The 22,807-nt window shown below is 37.0% G+C and overlaps 1 protein-coding gene across 1 annotated transcript in view; it reads left to right on the top strand.

Annotated features, from left to right (window-relative positions):
- The window catches only part of LOC150076753 (sodium-independent sulfate anion transporter-like), a 132,562-nt gene that overhangs the window by 62,671 nt on the left and 47,084 nt on the right, over positions 1-22,807 (top strand). Inside the window, exons 5-9 of the mRNA XM_090386190.1 lie at positions 230-309; positions 4,530-4,584; positions 12,154-12,244; positions 15,481-15,674; positions 18,458-18,530. Coding sequence (XP_090242316.1) covers positions 230-309; positions 4,530-4,584; positions 12,154-12,244; positions 15,481-15,674; positions 18,458-18,530 — 493 coding nt within the window. The remainder of the gene's footprint in view (positions 1-229; positions 310-4,529; positions 4,585-12,153; positions 12,245-15,480; positions 15,675-18,457; positions 18,531-22,807) is intronic.

Below are 22,807 nucleotides of genomic sequence, written 5' to 3'. Positions count from 1 at the left end.
AATATGTATGCATGAATATATTTTAAAATTATTCATGTACAAATAAATAGATATTGAGATATTTATTATTTATTACAATCCTTGAAATATCAGTGCATTAAAATTTTATGTGTGTTTTGTGTTTGAAGTCTTAATTTAGCCCTATACGATTGTTTTCCCTGCAGTTAATTCTAATCAAAGCTTGAATTTTATATTTTAACTCAGACATAAAAATTTGTATTCTTTTCAGGGATTATTTGGGTTGAATTTCAAGTCTCAAGGATTTTTGGATACAGTATACCAGTTTTTTTATAACCTTCCAAGTACAAAGTAAGATCCTTGTAATCGTTATGTGTATTGATATTTATCTCGGTATTTACAGGTCTGGATTTAAAAGTCCATGACTAAAAGCAGCATCTTTTATCTTAAATTAAATTAAATTTAATTTAAATTTAATTTAAATTAAATTTGGTCTTAATTTCTCTTAAATTGATAGGATTCCTTTATTTTACATAAGCAATAATTATTTAGTACATAATTTCTAACTAAGAGGTTAGGTTAGTTGAGACCGTAAATCCTCAGTTAAAGAAAATGCAGAATTATCTACATTTAGCAATTGTACAAATATATACTGCATGATAATTAACTTTAGTTTGATTTTGATCACAGATTTAGATCTTGAAAAAAAAACTTGATTTGTAAATTTAGTATTAATATTGGTATTGGCAACATGATGCAAAGAAGCAGAGCTTATATAGCACCAGCCAAAAAAAAAACATTTTTCTTTACTCTTCCAATAATTTTTCCAAACCTTTAAATTTATTCAAATTACTCACTTTCACAACACATCCATCTAGTGTTGATTATCTGTCAGCAGCCTGGAAAGCAAGGTGTTGGGGATTTCAGGCCCTGCTGTGGGTCATCATGGAAAAAGTGAATGTATGGGCTGTGTAAGGGTAACTAAGAGTAAGAACATGTGCATATATACTTGATTGTATGCTAATACCATGAGCATTGTAAATAAACATGATGAATTTGAAGTACTGACTAAATCTTCAAATGTAGACATTGTGGAATAGCAGAAACACTCAGACATAAGTGATGCTTTTGAATTTGAATATAGCGAGTACAATGTATACAGGACAGGAAGGGGGTGGAGGGTTATGCTTTTAATGAAGAAGCATATTCAGTGCATTCAGTCAACGTGTGTGACCAGTACAATGTTAAGTTAGTTTGGTGTGATATAATTACTGGGAAAGCAAAAATGAGAGTAGGAGTGTGTTATAAGCTTAATGAGTATACCAAAAAGCTATACAGAGAAATAGAGTGGGTCAGTAAATCAGAATATCTTATGTGGGATTTTACTTTCCAGATATTGACAGAAAGGCTGGTCATTCACACACTGGCAAGACCCTTGTAGATTTCTTGAATTTTTTTTTTTTTTCTAACATGTTAGAGAGGCAATGAGAGGAAAAAATACTCTTGATCTGGTTATCAGCAGTGGTTCTACATGCATTAAGAATCTGTAGGTAAAAGACCAACTGGATGGCAGCAATTACAGTATACTAATGCCTAATTTAATTAAAGACATAACTCTATAAAGGGTAAAGAGAAAGGCTTTTGCTTTTGTAAGGGTGAATACGGTGGTCTCAGATAGTTTTTACATTCTCTGTAGTGGGACCAAGATGATGTTACCAACAGCAAATTCTGTGTCAAGTGATACAAAGCCTATGGTACATATAAATTAGTCTGTAATCAGGTCACAGAGGAAGTTAGACAAGCTGAGGAAGATTATGAGAAGTCTCTGACAAAGAATGCAAACAAAGAGACTTCTATGTTTATATTAACAGTAGAAGGAAGGGGGATGAATCGCATTGGGCCACTTGATTGATATCAGTGGGTTAATAATTGATGCCTTTGCTCTGGTTGGTGAGAAATTGAATAGGTATTTTGCATTGACATTCACGCATGAGGAATTCTTTAGGGGAGGGGATATCAGAGGTTTATCCAATTCTAAGGAAGAGCTAAATAATTTTGTGATAACTGAAAAGAAAGTGGAGGAGAAATTGTTGAAACTAAAGATAATAGAGACACCTGGGTTGGATGAAATTTGTCCAATTATATTAAGGGAAAAAGCAAAGGAGGTAGGCAAACTTAGCCATAATTATGAGAGCATCCTTGGATTCAGATCCCTATGGACTGGAAATGTGCAAATTTATCTCCAATTCATAAAGGAGAATCAAAAGATAACATGAATAATTACAGACCTCTTAGCTTAACATCTGTTCCAAAGGAAAATAATGGAGTCACTGGTTAAAGAAGTAATGCAGAACCATCTAGACAGGAATGCAATTATACTGCAATCACAGCATGGATTTGTTAAAGGGTGGTTTTGTCTAACCAATCCGATTGGATACTCTGATGTAGTGGACAAGGAACTGGATGCAAAATGGAGCAATTTGGCATTAAGTGCAAGTTACTGCTATGGATAATGGGATGGTTGAGTGGAAGAAGACAGAATGCTTATCAATGGGCACTGCTTTTCTGGACTATTGTTATTAGTGGAGTTCTCCAGAATTTATTGCTGGGCCCATTGATGTTTTCAATATTTATCAATGATACTGATGAAGTATATCGCACTTAATGTCAAAGTTTGCAGATGATACAAAGGTTGGCAGGGCAGTTAATGACAGTAATCAGGATGAGCTACTGCAACAAGATCTAGGAAAATTTAGTTAATGGGCTGAAAAATGGCAGTTGAAGTTTAACATTGACAAATACAAGGTAATGCACATGGTAGCATTTATCCCAGATTAACTTATAAACTGTTTGATACTACACACAGGATAGTGGAAAATAAAAGAGACTGGGTTAATTGTGCAGTCAAGTTAAATTCTATGCAGTGGGATCAAGTGATGATGTTACCAACAGCAAATTCTAAATGGAAAGAATTCAGAGAGTTAATCATAGAAGCTGCTAGCCTTTAAATACCAGCAAAGAAATACTTTTCAAGGCTTAGACCTAAATGGATGTCAGATGAACTATGAGATAAGTGGTAGAGCAGAAATTGCATGGGATGCATATAAATAGGCTTCTCTATCAGGTGATACTGAAGCCCATGGTACATATAAATTAGTCTGTAATCAAGTCACAAATGAAGTTAGGCAAGCTGAGGTAGATTATGAGAAGTCTCTAGCAAAGAATGCAAAGAACAGCAGCAAAGACTTCTATGTTTATATTAACAGTAGAAGGAAGAGGGATGAATCACATTAGGTTTTGTCCATGATATTCAGAAATTTTGCTAGCAGGGATAAGGATGCGATTATCCATTTGTACAAGGCCATGATTAGACCACATCATGAGTACTGTATACAGGTCTGGATGCCTCACTTTAGGAAGGATGTAGATCTTCTGGAATAGGTGTAGAGAAGGGCAACCAGATTGTTGAAGGGAACAAAAGGGTGCCCTTACCAAGAAAGGTTTCAGTACTGCAAATTGTAGCATCTGAAGTTTAGGTACCTACAGGGAGATTTGATTGAGGTATTTAAGGCCTTGAATGGATATGAATTGAGTAAGCTAAATGTTGATGGCAGTCTTTCTCTTGCTGAGAACACACACTTGAGAGGACATAAATTCGAGTTAAGGAAGGATGGTGGAGGATAGATGTGTGGAAGTTTGCCTTCAGCTAGCAGGTAGTTGATTGTTGGAAGAGGTTTCCATCTGTTGTCACGGAAGTGGGTGGTTTGAATAAATTCAAAGAAGAACTAGGCAATTGTCAATCTCCTGGGCTGTAGCATATGCCCATTCTCATTGCACTTTTGCATTCAAGTATTAGTACTGGCAAATGAAGCAAGAAAGCAAGCTTATACAGCATCAGACAAAAAAACTTTCCCATTTCACCTATCTATGACCTCCAATAGTTTGTTTAGTTCTTCCTTGAATTTAAGCTATCAACTTTTCATTTAGAATTTGCTGATGATGCTTCTCATCACACAGGTTCTATGCTGCTAAGCATAAGTTTTGAATCTGGAAAATTTTTTGTCACACTTAAGCTGTTTTTGATTAGCATGATCCTCCCACCCCTTCTCTCTTGTCTCTCCTTCCTAAGTATATTATAGATACTATAGTGAAACTCATCATCCCATATTTCTGTGTGACACCAAATTCCAGTTAGCCCTATTATGTCAACATTAGTTGTCCTAACCAGCAGTTCAATTGTCCTAAGTAGGGCTTTTGCTCATATTATTGATGACACTTCTGATATTATTGTAGACACAGTTAAGACTATGTCTTCTTGTATAGTTTTTTACTATACAAAAAGATGTTTCCCTAGTATTAGCTTTGTGCTAATTTGAAACATTGCTGCCCTCAGCCTACCTTGCCAATAACAGCTTTTGTGTTAAAGAACCTTGAGATGTGTTTAACCCATATCAGATAAATGCATAATTGTATTCCTTTCCCACAACTAGCAATTTACCTGAACTTTTTGTTCTGTTTTAATGGTGTTTTTTTTTAATTTGTTCATCAACAGTTATTATTATTTTTTACAGTTATTGGGATATGACTTTAGGTTTGGTATGTGTTGCTGCTCTTCTACTTCTTAGAGTAAGTTATTGCTTTTTTTAATATATGAAATTCAAGTGATTCTATTTTAGGATTGCATGTTCATATTTAATTTATGTTGCCAGTTTCATTTCCCTTGCCAAGGGCAGTTGGTAGAATCCTTAACAAAGCTTCCTGTAGTTCAATTTTACAGTGAATGATTTCTTCTAATTATAGTTTGTCATTCAGTTTTTATTTTTCAGTCATTCACTTTTTTTTTTTTTTCCAATATAACAGGTATATTGACAAAAGGGGTATTAACTTTTTTATCTTCCGAGGATTACATTGCTATTTTTAGCAAAATATAATTTTTTTTGAGGTGATTAAGAACAAGAAAACTTTGTACATGTCTGTGCTTGTTTTTAAATATTTTTATTAATTTTGTATGATTATTTTAAGGGAATGTTTGTAAGATGCTGTCCAACCAGAAAGTTTAAATTTTATGCTTCAAAGAAATTGTTCATAAGGTTAATATATTTTTTTTTTATTTAAAATTATTTCCCACCTCAGAAGATTTTTTCATTCATTGCATAACCTGGATAAGGAGGTGATTATCCCATTGTATAAGGCAATGGTCAGGCCACATCTTGATTACTCCATACAGGTTTGGAGGCCTCATTTTAGGAAGAATGTAGAGCTGCTGGGATGGGTGTAGAGAAGGGTATAGTGTTAATTGTAATGTGGCCCTGGGGGTTTCCCCCAACTCCACGTCAAGCAATGTGATGAATACAAAACTCTGTAAAGGTCAGATTTATGTAGTTTAGTGAGTGTTACTGTAAGTTACATTGAATGTATTGTTCATCTGGCCTCTTAGCCTGGGGGCTTGTGTTTTCACACACAAACTTCTAGTTTGCCATGAGGAGGCAGGCTGGGCAGTAGGGAGCATGAAGCACTGGTGGGGTAAACTCAAAGATAGGGAAAGCCCATTAAAAAAAAAGTGAAAATTAGGAAGGAATAGTGAGGAAATAGGAAGTGGAGGGTTAAAGTGGTAGAAGGATAGAGGGGAACAGTAGTGGAGGCACCTACCTGGTTGAAAGGGGCGACAGAAAGTGGTCCCCCTGATCAGGATGCCCATCCTAGTTTGGAGGTGGGAGTTGAAAGTTAATAGTGGGGTGACCCACCATGCAAAGAGGGAGGAAGTCACCCAGAATTGGGGGGGAGTGAGAGAACAACCACCCTAGGTGGTAGGAGTGAAAGATCACAGGGAAAGAGTTACCTACGTTGGAGTGCCTGTAGGTGCTCTGTCTCACACTAGCCAGGGGGGGTCAACCCTGCTGACCAGTATTAGCATCCCACACCATGCCAGCTGAGTAGCCATGGCATGGTGTCTGCTGGGATGAGCATGGGATCATAATGGTCCACATGTCTAATTGGGGTAGGGTGTTAGGAGAGATATGCGATTTGTTGCACTCATGCCACTTATTCACTCTTCTTTCATTCTAATTTTATGATTTTTTTCTTACATTTTGTTTGAATATATATACAAATTTTTGTATATATATATATATTTTTCGAATTAATGATTTTTTTTTTTTCATGCATCCATCTCCTTTCACACACACACACACCAGGGGGAAATGCATTGGTGTATAGTGTAATTTAATGTAATAAAATAATATGCATAAAATGGATTAAGATTAATAATCTTAATTAGTTAAAGATTAGACATGTAAATTTTACTATCATAGGATATGTTTTCTTTTGCACTTTTACCCATATCTCCACTCATTCATTCAGGCATTCATTTCACTTATTCCATTCCTTTCTCTATGCACCACATTCCCCCAAGGCCCCTCAACTTACTATTAATTTTCATTTGTGGTGCAGTCCTACAGTCCCCGGCTGCATGCCAGGGAGGTTGGTTGGGTTTTATTGGCACATTAGCAACTAAGGCTATAATGTGCCAAAACCTGGTCATAGCCAGGGAGGTATGCAGTGGGTGTGTTAGTGTTGTTAGTAGCTAAGTTCAATTAGGATTAGTACTTATTACTAGAGTATGTGTGCATATATGTGTGTGTATACAACACACACACACACACACACACACACACACACACACACACACACACACACACACACACACACACACACACACACACTAAAATAAGTGTATAATAACTGTTTTCATTCACTAATTTTTATTCCCTCACTCACTCCCATTTACTATAACACTGTCACTCTCTTTTGCTTCAATACTGGGTCACATCCATTCTCTTTTACCACAATTACTATTGCACCCTGTTACATTCATGCAGCACCCAGCTCATTCAGAAATTGGCCCAATTTCTGCTATTAGCTGTGTTCTTTGTATATCATATATTGTACATTCATATAGAATGTGTGCCCAGTCATCACTCTCGCCACAGGTACAGTATGGGTTATCAGTCTGCCCTAAGGAAGTAAGTTTTGCCTTTAGGGAGCCGTGACCTGTCAGGATATATGAAGTCCTGGGACGAACCACTTTGGTGGCTTTGGGCTGACTATTGCCACCAGTGGCAGAAGCCTTTTGGTGGCAGCACCTCTGGTTTCCTTTTCCCAATTGTTTTGCATAACTCGCGGAGTTGTGTGGCAACTTTTTTTTCCTCTCAGCCTTGATGTTATTGGCTGTGTTTAGGGTTGTCCCTAGAAATTCTGTGGATATGCTTTTCCTGAGTCTATAATATAAGCCTCTTTTAGCAGTTTCCAAGTAGAGTGGGAGGGCACCACCCAGCACCTGCAGTGCCGGTGTGATCACAGTGCAGCATGCCCTGGTTATAGTGAGAAGTATTGTTCATTGTATTGTTTTTAATTTGTTCCTGTTTCTGACTATGGTTGTGTGGGTACACAATGCACCGGTTCCATAGGTGATTACAGGCAAGAACACTGCTCGGTATATGATTGCCAGGGTCCTGCTTTTGAGTTCCCTATCAGCCCAACTGATCCTGGCAATCATGCCTGCATAGTTTCTTACTTTCTTTTTGCCAAGTATGCCAAATGGGGATAAAAAGTTAATTTTGAGTCAAAAACAACCCCTAGGTGATGAGATTGGTGAGGAGAACAAAGAGGTGCCCTTACAAGAAAGGCTACAGTTCTGCAAATTGCAGTGTCTGGAGAATAGGCACCTGCAAGATAATCTGATTGAGGTGTTTAAGGCTTAGAATGGATTGAACAAGCTCAATGCTGATGGGATTCTTCCTCTTGCTCAGACTACACACATGGGGGGGAACATAAATTCAAATTGAGGAAGGATGATTGCAGACTATATGTGTGGAAGTTTGCCTTCAGCTAGCATGTGGTTGATTATTGGGACAAACTTCAATTTCTTGATGCGCAAGTGGGTAATTTGAATAAATTCAAGGAAGAACTAGACAAACTATTGGAGGGGATGTGGGAAGAATTTTTTTTTTCCCCCCTTTGGCTGATTCCATATAAGCTTCTGAAATTGCATCATTTGCCACTACTAATACTAACCATTGTTTTATATGTTAATGGTTTCATTAGACCACATGCTGATTCTTAGGAGCGAGTTGCTATTGGATAAAGGAGTTGTCAAGTGGGAAAAGATAGTGGTTATCAATGGGCACTGCTCTTCTTAGACTAATGTTATTAGTGAAATAGTTATTAATGATATTGATGAAAGCATGTCAGGCTTAATGTCTAAGTTTGCAGATGATACAAGGGTTGGCAGGATGGTTAATGACAATAATCAGGATATGCTACTGCAACAACATCTGAAAAATTAGACAGGCAGGCTGAAAAGTGGCAGTTGAAGTTTAACATTGACAAATGCAAAGTACTGCATATGGATAGTAGTAAGCTCAGAATATCATACAACTGTGTGGTATCATACTAAGGGTAGTGGGGAATGAAAAAGACTTGTTGGGGGGGAATAATTGTGCAGCTATATAAGTTCTCTCTGAGTGGTGCAGACAGGCTGCTAAGATGGCTTAGGGGTTTTGTCAATGATATACAGTATTTTTTTTCAGCAGGAGCAGGGAAATAGTTATTCTGCTGGAGAGGGAATGGTAATGCTACATATTGAGTACTGCATACAGGTCTGGAACCTCAGTTTAGGAAGGATGTAGATATGTTGGAATGGCTGTAGAGAAGAGTAATGAGATTAGTGAGGTAGAAAAATGGGTACTTTTACCAACAAAGACTAGTTTTGCAAATTGTAGTGTCTCTAGAATAGGCACCTGTGAGGAAATCTGATTGAGGTGTTTAAGGCTGTGAATGGATTGTGTAAGCTAATTGCTGATGACATTCTTACTGTTGCTCAGCAACACATGAGGGGACATAAATTTAAATTGCGGGAAGATGGTTACAGGACAGATGTGTGGAAATTTTCTGAAAATTCTACAATTCACTGAGAAAAGCCTAGCATGTTATGTATAGAAAGTACAGGTTATTCAATAAACTTTCCAACTAACTGTGAATATTTTCTCAAAATGTCAGAAGGTTTTTGTTGAATCTCTCTTGTGATCAATATTTTTGGGCTTCTCAGAACACCTACAGCATGCATGCACTTGGTTTTTCTTGTGTTCTTATAGACTGTAGACTGCCTGATCATAGTCCGAAATCTTAAAACACACCTGCAGATGTATTTTCAGATGGAATAGCATTAATACTTAAAGCATTAACAATTAAGTCTTGAAGATATGCTATACAAGCTTCAGTAATGGCACATTTGTCTGTGAAGTAAAGCCTGATGCCATAGAATCACTCATGAAATAGACTTTATGAAAATTCTATTCCATTAATCTCCATTCTAAGAAAAAAGCAAATTCTTTACACTAATACATTGGAAAGATATACAGTAAACCCCCGCTATTCGTGGTATCTGTATTCGCGGTTTCGCTTATTCACAGTCGCTGATTTAATATAAAATGAAACCTAAAAAAAAATGTGAATTTTAATGCGCCGTGAATATTTTTCGCCATAAAAAAACATGGGCATGGCTAAAATTATCTTTCCTGGTAAAAAAGCGCTCAGTAGGTGGGGGAGAGGGGTGGCAAAATCGCAAGCGTGGATGTTTCTCGCTAATCCTTCTTCAGTATGTGTTATGCGCTTGTCATGGAAGGTTTCATCGTTTGCTTTTAATTTATATGCTTATAAATTGAATAAACTTATCAATTTATAAATTGATATGCTTAAAAGTGATAAATCTACCATTTTGCAATGTAAAACAGACTTTTTCTAGTGTTAATAGAAGAAAGTGACTTTATTGTGGACAAATTCTTTCTAACCAGTACAAAAATATGGCTACGAATAACAAGGGAAATGTGAAAAGATCAAAGAAGGTGATGAATTAATGGAGGCACTGGTTAAAGAAGCACTGCAGGATCATTTAGACAAGACTTCAGTTATAGCTCAGACACAGCATGGTTTTGTTAAGGGGAAGTCTTGCCTGACCAACTTGATTGGATACTATGATGCAGTCACAAAAGAACTGGATGCAGGGAATAACTTTGATATTATATACTTGGATCTTAGAAAGGCTTTTGATACTGTTGCACATGGAAGACTGCTACACAAATTGGAGCAGTGTGACATTGGAGGCAAATTGCTGCTATGGATAAAGGGGTGGTTTGTTTGTTTGTTTGTTATTTGGAGCATTAGCAACTAAGGCCATATTGCTCGGGGATATGCGGTGGTCATTCCCTGACCTCTCCGCATCTTCCGTATTTGGTGGTGACGGGCTCGAACCCCGGTCTAATCAAGAAGCGTGTGCTACGCACTGCTGCTCCTTCCCACCTGGCTACGGAGGCGCGGATAAAGGGGTGGTTGAGGGGGAGAAGACAGAATGGTAATCAATGGACACTGCTCATTGTGGACTGATGTTATTAGTGGAGTTCCTCAGGGCTCAGTGTTGGGTCCATTATTGTTTTCTGTATTTATAAATGATATTGATGATGGTATATCGGGCTTAATGTCCAAGTTTGCAGACGATACAAAGGTTGGCAGGGTTGTCAAGGACACTACTGACACTATGCTGCTGCAGCAGGATCTGGATAGGTTGAGCAGATGGGCTGAGAGGTGGCAAATGAAGTTTAACATTGACAAATGTAAAGTACTACACATGGGAAACAGCAACCCCAGAGCAATGTATCAACTCTGTGCTACTACACTGACAGTGGTAGAGAATGAAAGGGACTTGGGGGTGGTTGTGCAGGCAGATATGAAGTTCTCTGAGCAGTGCAGACGGGCTGCAAGAGTAGCTCATGGAGTATTGTCAATGATATACAGGAATTTTTCCAGCAGGGATAAGGAGGTGATTATTCCATTGTATAAGGCGATGGTCAGGCCACACCTAGAGTACTGTATACAGGTCTGGAGGCCTCATTTGAAGAAGGATGTAGAGCTGCTGGAACGAGTACAGAGAAGGGCAACAAGATTAGTGAATGGAACAAAGGGTTGCTCTTACGAAGAAAGGCTTAAGTTTTGCAAATTACAGTGTTTGGAGACTAGGCACCAGCGAGGTGATCTGATAGAGGTGTATAAAGCCTTGAATGGTTTAAGCATGCTCAATGCTGATGGGATTCTTCCTCTAGCTCAGAAAAATCACCCGAGAGGGCATAAATTCAAATTGAGGAAAGACAGATGTAGAATAGATGTGCGGAAATTTGCCTTTAGCCAGCGGGTGGTTGGTTGGTGGAACAGACTTCCATCCCTTGTGGTGGAGGTTGATAGCCTAAATAAGTTTAAGGCTCAGCTGGACAGGTATTTTGAACGAACAGAGGGGTGAAGTGGAAGTGGGTTTTTTTTTTTTTTTTTTTTTTTTGGCTGATGCATAAGCTTGCTTTCTTGCATCAAATGCCTCTACTAATGCTAATGACATTAGCGAATAAAATTGAGTTATTAGATAAAATCCGCCGCAGTGTCCGTGAAAATGCGCTAATTGCTTCAAAAATTTGCTCTGTAACTCGTGCTGTTAAATTAGAAAAAAATGGAAAAAGCTTTAAATCTGTGGATAGAAGACGGAACTCATAATAAAATTCCGTTAAGTTCACTCATCATTCATGAAAAGGCAAAACTCCTTTATCAACACTTTAGCGAAACTGGTGATAACACTGGCGGGATAAGTTTTTTAGCTAGCAAAGGCGCTGGTTTGAAAGATTTGTTTGAAATTTCTATAAATATTACATTTAATATTAAATTGTTTCTTATTTTCATTTCGGTGCCATATGCTTGCATTTCACTATGTACTGTCTATGTACATAGTCATATTATGAAGGCACATATAATACATACATAGACAAAATTTTAGACTAGTTTTTCTTATATATTTCATACTTTGGAACGGAACCCCTTTATTACTACGGGAGCCATAACTCAGTATTCGTGTTTTTGGTATTTGTGGCATTTCTCAGGAACGTAACCCCTGCGAATAGCGGGGGTTTACTGTACCTATAATATCTGTAAATTTTTATTTATTTATTTTTTTGCTGATCCCTCTATATAAATTAGATTAATTAAATATGCACTAATTACTGTATGAAGAAATAATATTTATTAAATAAATGCAATATATTTATATTAAAATAAACATAAGCAATATATTTCTAAATTAGCTGGAATTTATTTTAATTTTAGCACTTCAAAGACAAGAAATTTTCCACAAATAGCAAACTGTCACCAGTGCTTCGTAAGATTTTAGAAGCCTCGTGGTGGTCTGTTGCCACAGGTATGGATGAAATCTTTATTCTAGATATTGAAACTTTTAGCTTTTTTAGGTTTTTCATTTTTAAAGAAATTGTTGACTGTGATTAGATTGAAGGCTCTTAGATTTAAGAAGACAATTTTAACAATTTTTATGACATTAGTGGTCACAGCATATATTATGCATTATAATTTGTTTTTCACATCCATTTTTAATTATAATGCAGATTGCAAAACCACTAACCAAGTTCATTAAAGTCATTCATCACAAGTGGATAGCTGAGGTGGAAATGTTGGCAATCTGGTCTGTGTATTGAATTGGTATATATTACAGCAAACTGCATACATCTGAAAATGGGAGGCTTTTTACTGTAATGCACGAATCAGTTGCAATAACAATATATGGAGAATCTTCACTTTCACAACTGATTCTGAACTGAATTTCAGAACTGATTCTGTCTTTTTTATCAGAAATAAATAGGGTAAAAATATTTTCCCTATTTATCTCTGATGAAGCAAAATAGAAACAGTTTTATGTAGACATTAAAGGGGCATAATTTTAATGCAGGAAAAATGCTATGCAAGAGTTGACCATCTCTGTGCCATGCAAGTTCAATATATATTTTTCCACAGTAGATGGGCTTGAGGTAGAATCTTTTTCATGGTTTTAAATTAATTCCTAAATTTAAAAATTATTATTAGTAGTAGTACTGGAAAATGGTGCAAGGAAGCAGGCTTATATACAGCATCAGCTGGGGAAGAAAAAAAACAAAAATAATGAAAAAACCTACCTCATCTGTCCACCTCATCTAATAATATGTCTAATTCTTCTTAAATTAATTCAAGCTACCTATATCCACAAAACCAGATGGCAGTTTGTTTCAACAATTGATTACTGTCTATCTGAAAGCAAATTTTGCACATCTATTCTGCAGCCATCCCTTTTCAATTTAAGTTTATATCCCTTTGTATGCATTGTCTGAGAAAGAGTTAGAATACCATTATTAAGTTTACTCAATCTGTTTAAGGCTTAAACACTTCAGTAGGACTCCTTGTAAGTGCCTACTTTCCAAGTGCTACAATTTACAGAACTGAAATCTTTTGTGGTAAGAGTACCCTTTGTGTTTTTGACTAATGTGGTTGTTCTACTACACCCATTCCAATGGATCCACATCTTTCTTGAAATGAGGCTTCCAGACCTCTATGTAGTACTCAAGATGTAGCCTAGCTATTGCATGTGTAATGTAATAAGCACCTCCTTTTACCAGCTGGCTAAGTTCCTGTGTATCACAAACCCCCATTCTAGCAGCCTCTCTGCACTGCTCAGAGAACTTCACACATAGGTCTCTTTCATTCTCCACAACCTTTTATGTGGTACCATTAATAACCTCAGTATTCTGGAATTACTCTGCCTTTATGTCATACTTTGCACTTACAAATGTTAAATTTCCATTGCTACTTCTCAGCCTACCTGCTTAATGTTTCTAGGTCTTACTGCAGTAGTATGTCTTGATTTCTGTATGAGAAAGTTTGCAGATGAGCAGTGCCCATCTGCGAACTTTCATCAGTATCATTAATAAATATTGTAAGCAGCAAGGGACCCAGCACTGGATCCTGAGGTACTCTAGTAATAACATTAATCCAAGAAGAACATGCCCATTTATAACCAACCTTTGTCTTCTTCCATTGCTCCAATTTGTACAGTAGCCTTTCGTGAGGAATAGTGTAAAGTCAAAATATAACATCAAAAGCTTTATTGAAAAATATTTGATATATAAATTATCATTTGCATCCAGTTCCTTTGTTATTGCATCATAGTAGCTAATCAGATAGGCCAGGGATTCTCCCTCACCAAACTCATGATCCTGTAGTATTACAACTGATATTCCACTGATTCTGTTATTTTCCTGAACAGAAGTCAAGTTTACGGGTCTATAATTCTCTATTGCCCTTTCATCTTCCCCCTTTGTGATAACCATGAGAGTATCCCCAAGGATGCTCTCATAGTTATGACCAAGGGTTTGCTTACCACTTTTGTCGCTTCTTTTAATATAACTTTATAAATCCCATCAGAACCAGTTGCCTTATTTACCTTTAGCTTCAACAATTTCTCTTCCACTTTGTTTTCAAAATCATTTAGCTCTCAGTTATAACTTGATGTACTTATAGTATTCCCATCCCTAAACACTTTTTCATGCATGAATTTAGATGCAAAATATTTATTTAGTTTGTCAGCAACCTGAACAGGATCATCAATAGTTATGCCATTCATATCTAGTGGGCCAATGTTTTTCATCTCTTTCCTTCTAGTGTTAACATAAGCAGAGAATTCTTCGTTACTTTATAGACTTATCATAATCTGCTTAGCTAGACTAACCACACTATTAACTCGATTGCAGACTAGTTTGTACTTACTGTAGCTATCTGTGTCCCATGATAATTTATAATCATTCCATGCATTTTTTTTCTCTGTCATTAGTTTCATCAGTTCATTTGACATCAATTTAGTTCTAAACCTTGAACTATAGCTTGTGCTTGCTATAAAAAGCTTAATAGCATCTATGATTACTTCCTTGAATGTCCCAAATTTAGAATTTGCAATTGGTAATATCATCAGATGATCCCACTGAAAATTATAAATTACCAACTTTCTAAGATCACTGTAGCCATCTTTACAAAAGAAAAATCCATTTCTCTTACCCTTGATAGTAGTTATATTTTTAATTCTATCTCATATCAATATTTTATGATCAATGTCATCTAGTGAATTCTTTGACCAGATATTTTTAATACATAATCATACAATTGTAATTTTATTATTATTATTACTTTTTAATTGATTTTGAAGTAAACTTGAAGCTTATAGCATAAAAGCATCAAGATAAATGAAAATATGATTAATATTTATGTAGGGTGGATAAAAATCTTATCCTTTTTACAACCTAGAAAGTAAAACAAATTCCTAGAAAAAATTAATTTTTGTTGGAGGTAGGAAAGGGGAATTGTCATTTGATACTCTAAAATCAATTGTGACAGTATCATATCTCTCAGTTGGTTTACTATAAAATGATTTTGTTCTCAAAGATAACTGTTTTAGAAAATATCAAGAATTTTTATATGGCTGTATTGAAAATGATGTGATTTTAACCACCTTGAATCTGGTAAGCTTTAAACTCTTATAAAGACATCTTCATTAATGGACATGTGTATATTGAAGTTATTGGCATATCACAGATTGTTAATATATTTATATATTTCAAGGTAGGAATGCACTACTAGTGGTCATCTGTTGTGCCTTAACAGCTATACTTCTTTCATTCGATATCAATGTTCTAACATTAACCCAAGCAGTTGATGCTGGCTTACCTCCATTTGCAGTTCCTCCTTTCTCATATCAGAAATTTGATAATGTGACAAATGCTACAATACACAAGGATTTCTACCAAATTATAAATGTAAGAGTTATTTGTTTAATGAAATATTAACATAAAGAAAATTTATACATATAAATTGTCTTCTTGTAATATTATTTGATAGAATTTATCCAAGAAAACATTCTTATAATGATTTTCTTCATATGATTTCTGTTTGGTACTTAAATTTGAAGATGTCTCAATATATATGTAACTATTTATAAAGAAAATTTTGCAATGTTCATCTTATAAATAGTTATCTTTATGTAGAGAACTTCAAATTTAAGTGCTAAACAGAAATCACTCTGGTTTCTCATTTAAATTGTTTTTTTCTGGATAAAAATTTTCTGTGGTGAAATCTGGCTACCAAATTTGAGGTAAGAATTTTGAGATGGTTTACTCTCCCTTCTTCACATAATATAGATTGATCATTTAATTTGTGAAATTGCAAGTTCCACTTTAAAACTTTACAACCACTCAAGTTTTGGCAAACTGCTGGCAAGTAGAAGTGTGTGTTTAAGAATATACTGACATAATTTAAAGTTTTGACATGTTTGGTAGTTTTTCTGTGTTCAAAATATTTTGTGAACTGCATAATGGAAGGTTTGAAGACATCAATATTTTGTTATAAGTTATTGTGTTCAGTGTGGTATGAGGCTACAGAGAATGCAAGAGAAATGTAAAAGTTTTACAGAGACAAGTGTTTGAATAACACTGCACAGGAGCATTAAAAATGGTCAAGAATCTGTGGCTCACAGATTCTTTAGCTTTGACTTGGCCTTTGCAGCCTTCTTTAGCTTTGACTCGGCCTTTGCAGCCTTCTTTAGCTTTGACTCGGCCTTTGCAGCCTTCTTGACCTAATGACTCACAGCCAGTACAGCCAACTTCACCACTCCAGAGCAAATTGCAAAGGCCCAGAAAATTCTGGACGAAGACAGGAGAATCACACTCCATCAGCTAAGCAGCAGAATGTCAAACATGTGAAGAGCTTATTCAAGCTGTTGTTGATAATCCCACCTTGCTTGATTCGATTGTAACAGGTGACAAGTCATGGTGCTTCAAATACAATCCACAAACAAAGTGACAAAGCATGGAATGGCAGTCAGCATGCTCTCTGAGACAGTTTCATTTTCAAAAATCAAAAACAAATGTGATATTGATTACTTTATTCAATTACATGAAAAAATCATTCACATTGAATTTTTTCCACAAGGTATGACATTGAATAAAGAGTACTGTGCACAATTTTGAATCTGGTTAAAAGAATTCAGAGCAGTGGCGTAGCTATCATGTAGGCAGGCAAGGCAATTGCCTCCGGGCCCGGGTCCTTTAGGGGCCCGTCGTCTTTGGCTGTCTCCTGTTTTTGCAATTTTCATTAATTAAGTAGGGGCCCGAACATGTTCTTTGTCTCCGGGCCTGAAAAGGGTAGCTGCACTACTGATTCAAAGTAAGGATTTAGTTTCAAGAAAAAGGAAGCTGATTCCCAAGCTGAATGACAACTTTAGATCTCATTTTATGCTGATTATATAAGAAGTTTTTGGAAAAGCATGGGATTTCAGAGCTAACCCCCCTCTCATTTTCCTGATTTATCTCTCCCAGACTATTTCTTGTTCATTAAAATCAAATCCATACTAAAAGGATGATAATTTGACAGTATGGTAGACATTAACTGAAATGTGAAAAGGAATTGGTGGTAGTCAGTTCAAATGCATCTAAAAATGTTTTAAACACCCATATGAGCAATATGCACGTGTGTAGCTGTGCAAAGCAATTACTTTAAAAAATATTAAAAGCCTTTTCATTCTAATATCTGGTTTTCTTGAAATTGACTGTCCTGAAACTTCATTGTCAAACGTTGTACAAAATTTAAGGAAACAATATTTAAAAAAAGAAGAAAGTCTTTTTTCTAGTTTTAACTAATTTAATAAACTTTCATGTTGGTTACTTTTCCCAAGATAAAATATTCTTTCTTATAAAAACACCTTATAAGATGCCCCCCTCCCATTCACCACAGTTAGTCTCTCTGAATGAACCAAATGTGAGACCTCAGTATTTTGCCAATCCATGTGTTTGATTGGACAATCACTTCATGTATCATCATGGATGCCCTTCATACTTTCTTTAAACTTTTTTGTTCCAATAAAAAAATCTTGTTCTTAACAGTATTTCATCCTCACAAACTTCTTTTGATGTATCACTTGCCTCATTTGCAGATTTATTTAAATTCATGCAAAATTTCATTTTGATTCTTTGCTTTAACTAACTGTCAGTCATTTTTAAACTGACATGTATTTCTGTTTATATCTGCTAGACAAGACTGACTGGCCATCCTTGAGGGTCCTCTTTCTGTAAGTGGAAATGCATTTCAGCATATCTTTACTATGATTGTTCTTCCACTGCTTCCATGACTGACACACACACACACACACACACACACACACACACACACACACACACACACACACACACACACACACACACACACACACACACACACACACACACACACACACACACAATTCAGTTAGTTATTTGGTTTTTAAGAGCATTAGCAACTAAGGCCATATTGCTCCGGGATATGCGGTAGTCATTCCCTGAACTTTCCGTATTTGGTGGCGACGGGCTCGAACCCCGGTCTAATCAAGAAGCGTGTGCTACGCACTGCTGCTCCTTCCCACCTGGCTATGGAGGCGCCACACACAGTTCAGTCTGATTATTTTATAATCACACTTTGTATGATGATTTGCTTCACTGCATGTAATATATAGATTTTACCATGCATATATATAATATAGATATTATATATTGCATTTTAAATTTCATAGGATCTTGGTTCTGCCATCATTGTAGTTCCCTTCCTTTCAACTTTAGAAGCTATAGCTATAGCAAAGATTTTTGGTAAGTAATACATTTCATGTTTTTTACATTTTTTTTTTTTTTTTTTTTTTTGTGTGGTATGTAAAAGATCTTTGACTCTTAATCTTAATCTTTTGTTGACTTAATGTGAAAATAAACTTTCCTTTACTGCTTAAAAATCTGAAACCTTCAATAATTTCAGCAACATTTCAATGAGAAACAGACATAAACATTGACAAAACTATAAGGAAAGTTAGTGCTGATATGTCATGCATTTGAGATATCTTCAGATGCTTCCTCCTAAGATCATAGTTTTTATCTCAGTGTTCTGCATGAAAATGTAAGGAAATGCTGTGAGTTAAACTGTTAGTTAATAAGTAATTCTGTGTACCTCAATGTATGTTTTTTTTTTTTTTTTTTTTTTTATGAGAACCCCAAACACGAGAGGTATTATAACCCATAGTACTTAGTACCGTGCTTGGGTTGGAGGTTGAGAAGACGAAAGAAGATATTTGTTGATATTGGACTTGAACTTCTGCAGATTGTAATTTTCAGGAAATACGTATGAAGGAAGGTTGTTCCAGAAAACGGCAGTTGAATGAATAAATGAGGAAGATGAAAAGTTGGTTCTGTGGGTTTGTAGTTGGACAGTAAATGGATGTTGGCTGGTGGCGGCACGTGTTCGGACTGTTTTGAAAGAGAGAGCGGGAATTATAGAAGCCAATTCAGAAGAACAGTGCCCATGGAAGTATCTGTAGAAGAGGCATGCAGCAGAAACAGTGCGTCTATGAGAAAGCGAGTGGAGAGACTCTGTTAGAGATGAATCATTAATTAACCTAACTGCCCTCTTCTGAATGGAATCAAGAAGCCTGAGAGAGGTTCTGGGGGCACCACCCCAGATGTGGGAACAATATTCCATGGCAGGGCGGATTTGCGATTTATACAGAGTGAGCAGCTGTATGGGAGAAAAGTAACGCTGAGAGCAAAAGAGAAAACCAAGTTTTTTTAGATGCAGAGGAAGCAATATTTTTAATGTGCTTGTGCCAAGAGAGATTAGAAGTCAGGGTAATCCCCAAAAGAGATAAATCATTTTGCCTAGAAATCGGAGTGTCACTAAAGATAAGCATAGGAGCAGAAGAATCCTTTTTGCGAGATATAAGACAAGATTGAGTTTTAGAAGGGTTGAAATCAACTAAGTTATCTTTGCCCCACTGGAGAATTACCTGAAGATCGGCATTTAAGGAATTGGCAGCAGATTTTCGAGAACTTGAAGCTGATTGAGCTGGACAAGGTTTCTCAAAATGGAAAGTTGAATGCAATGTGCTATCATCAGCATAACTATGGATAGGATTTCCAGTCAATGGAAGAAGGTCATTGATATACAAGAGGAAAAGAGTGGGGGAAAGAACTGAACCTTGGGGGACACCGGCATTAGTGGAGAAGTTAGAAGACAGAGAGCCTTCTACCATCACCCTCAGTGAGCGATCAGAGAGAAAACTGGATAACCAATTACTAAAAACAGTTGGCAAACCATAAGATGGAAGCTTGTTTAGAAGACCTTTATGCCAAACACGATCAAAAGCCTTTGAGATGTCAAGAGCAACTACTTGAGTTTCACCGAACCTTTCCATTGAATTAGTCCATAAATGGGTAACATAAGCCAGAATATCACCAGTGGATCGACACTGGCGGAATCCATACTGGCGATCGTTGATCAGACGGAAGGTTTCTAGGTAGTTTAAGAGTTGGCGGTTAATTGATTTCTCCATTACTTTAGAAAGAGTAGAAGTAATTGCAATGGGACGATAATTGGATGGGAGGGATTTGTCACCCTTTTTAGGAACTGGCTGGATATGAGCAAATTTCCAAGCAGAAGGAAAAACACCTTTGGAATAAGAAAGTGAAAAAAGGCGGCAAAGAATAGGAGTAAGTTCAGGAGCACAGGTTTTGAGAACAAGTGGAGAAATACCATCAGGACCTGGAGCTTTCTTAGCATCAAGATTCATCAAAATCCTTCTGATATCCTTTTGACGGAAGACCACAGGAGGCATTGAATGGAGCGTGTTAGGAATGGTGGGAGGTGTTTTACCAAGATCATTAATACATGAGCTCGAAGAAAAATGGGATGCTAGCAGGTCAGCTTTATCCTTGGCTGAAGTGACAACAGAACCATCTGGTTTGGACAGAGGTGGGAGCAGAGATGGGCAAAAGTTGCGGCCAATAGCTTTGGCAAGAGACCAGAATTCTCGGCTACCATTAGGGCAAGAAGCAAGTTTTCTACTCTTAGCCTGTTCAAACTCTAGTTTGGACTGATTAATAACTGCTTTACAATTGTTGCGAGCTTTGGTGTAGGCAGAAAATGAAACTGAAGAATTAGAAACAAGCCAATTACGATATGCAACGTTCTTCTCTTGGACAGCCTTAGCACATTTATTGGAAAACCAAGGTTTAGATAAAGGACGAGATTTTAAAGTGGAGTGTGGGATAAAGGATTCCATTCCTGCAAGAATAATTTCACTGACACGATCTGAGCAAACGTTGACATCAGAAGTTTTGAAACAGTAATCAGACCAAGGAAAGGAAGAAAAGAAGTCTCGCAGGTCATCCCATTTTGCATTCTTGTAATGCCAAACAATACGAGGTTGGGAATAGCCATGAGATAAAGGTTCCATTGGAGAAGCGACAATCACCAAGTTGTGATCTGAAGTGCCTAAAGGACCTCTCACTTCAACCTTGTACTTAGAAGGGTTGTTTGTGAGAAAAAGATCAAGCGTATTGGCTGTATGATTAGGATTGTCTGGTATTCTTGTAGGTAAGTGAACAATCTGTGCTAGGTCATTAGTAATTGCAAAAGCCTCAGCATCTCGACCTGCTGGGTCGGTGTGACTAGAAAACGGAAGCCAGCTGGAGTTGTGAACGTTAAAATCACCAAGGAAAATTACCTCATTGTTAGGAAAGTTGGACTGGAGAAAGTCAAGTTGCAAAGAGAGGAAGTCAAAGAGCTCCAAGTGATTTGTCGAGTTGGGAGAACGGTAGAGACAACAGATGAATTTTACACAATGAGGTAGAGAGATTTTAAGCCAGAGAAGATCAAAGAGAGGAGATTCCAAATTGCCAAGTCTCTGACAGGGAATATCAGAATGGACATATGCACAAGTACCACCTTTGAGGCGAAAGGAATCATACAGCAAATAATTTAGACATCTGAGATGAGCAGTAGTTGAATCAACTGATAACTGAGATTCAGTCAGAAAAAGTACATGGGGTTTGGAAGACTGCAAGTGGAAATGGACATCGTTGAGATTAGAATTGAGACCACGTATATTTGTGAAATGAATTAGGAAGTCCTTGGGAGGTTTAGATCTTTTCGCAGATAAGCTTGCTCTATTATTTTGACAATTCATGGTGTATTCAATAGTAAGAAAAAGTGGGTGGGACATGCTGTATGAAGTAATGAAATTTTTGGATATGTCGTACACGTGGTAAGAATATACCCAGATCCTTGACATAACGTGGCCTCGACAATGCTCCCCGCATACACACTACTTGGACTCCCTCCAGTCACTATCTGGCAGAGTAGAGGTAGCAAGATTATACACTAGCTGATCCGGAAGCTTCCTAAAGAGTTACCAATAGGTTCAGTCCGGTGTACTAACTAGCGGCCGGCCTGCGAACACCGTTTTAGAGCTGTACCCTCGAAATGTAAGGAATATTGGATCTCGCCACGACATTCATCATAACCTCAAAAATCATCAATCATACTGCATGATGGAAGAGATAGGGAAGGGTTGGCCGGAACTTAGCTCTAGAGACTAAACATGGGTTCCACCACTTCAAGCCTCCAATAAGCAAAGTGGTGGTATTTCACCGGTTGATGAGAGTCATCTACCACCTAGTACTGCCTGGTAACATAGAGGGGCGGCGTTCCTCCATGTGGTGTGGGCGCCACACCTCGACCCCTGCTTACGTTGGTTCACACCTGGGTGGTCACCCACCATGTACTTGTGCATGAAGGTTATACCCAGGATTACTAACAGTCCCACCATCGTGAAGGTGCAAGCAGAGGATTTGGCTGTCATAGACCGTCCGGACTTCGCCGAAATTGGGTCCACTTTGATTTGAGTGTCACCCGAATATCAGTTCCATCAGCGTTTTAGACTCCCAGGTAGCAAGAACAGCTTGTCTGGCATATCTGAGAGAATGTCTGTGACAAAGTTAGTGCTGATATGTCATGCATTTGAGATATCTTCAGATGCTTCCTCCTAAGATCATAGTTTTTATCTCAGTGTTCTGCATGAAAATGTAAGGAAATGCTGTGA

This window comes from Mastigoproctus giganteus, chromosome 12 (genome assembly GCF_048544385.1).
Source record: "Mastigoproctus giganteus isolate SK-2022 chromosome 12, ASM4854438v1, whole genome shotgun sequence".
Taxonomy (NCBI): domain Eukaryota; kingdom Metazoa; phylum Arthropoda; class Arachnida; order Uropygi; family Thelyphonidae; genus Mastigoproctus; species Mastigoproctus giganteus.
The sequence above is the reverse complement of the archived record's forward strand: the minus strand, read 5'-3'. Positions and strand labels throughout refer to the sequence as shown.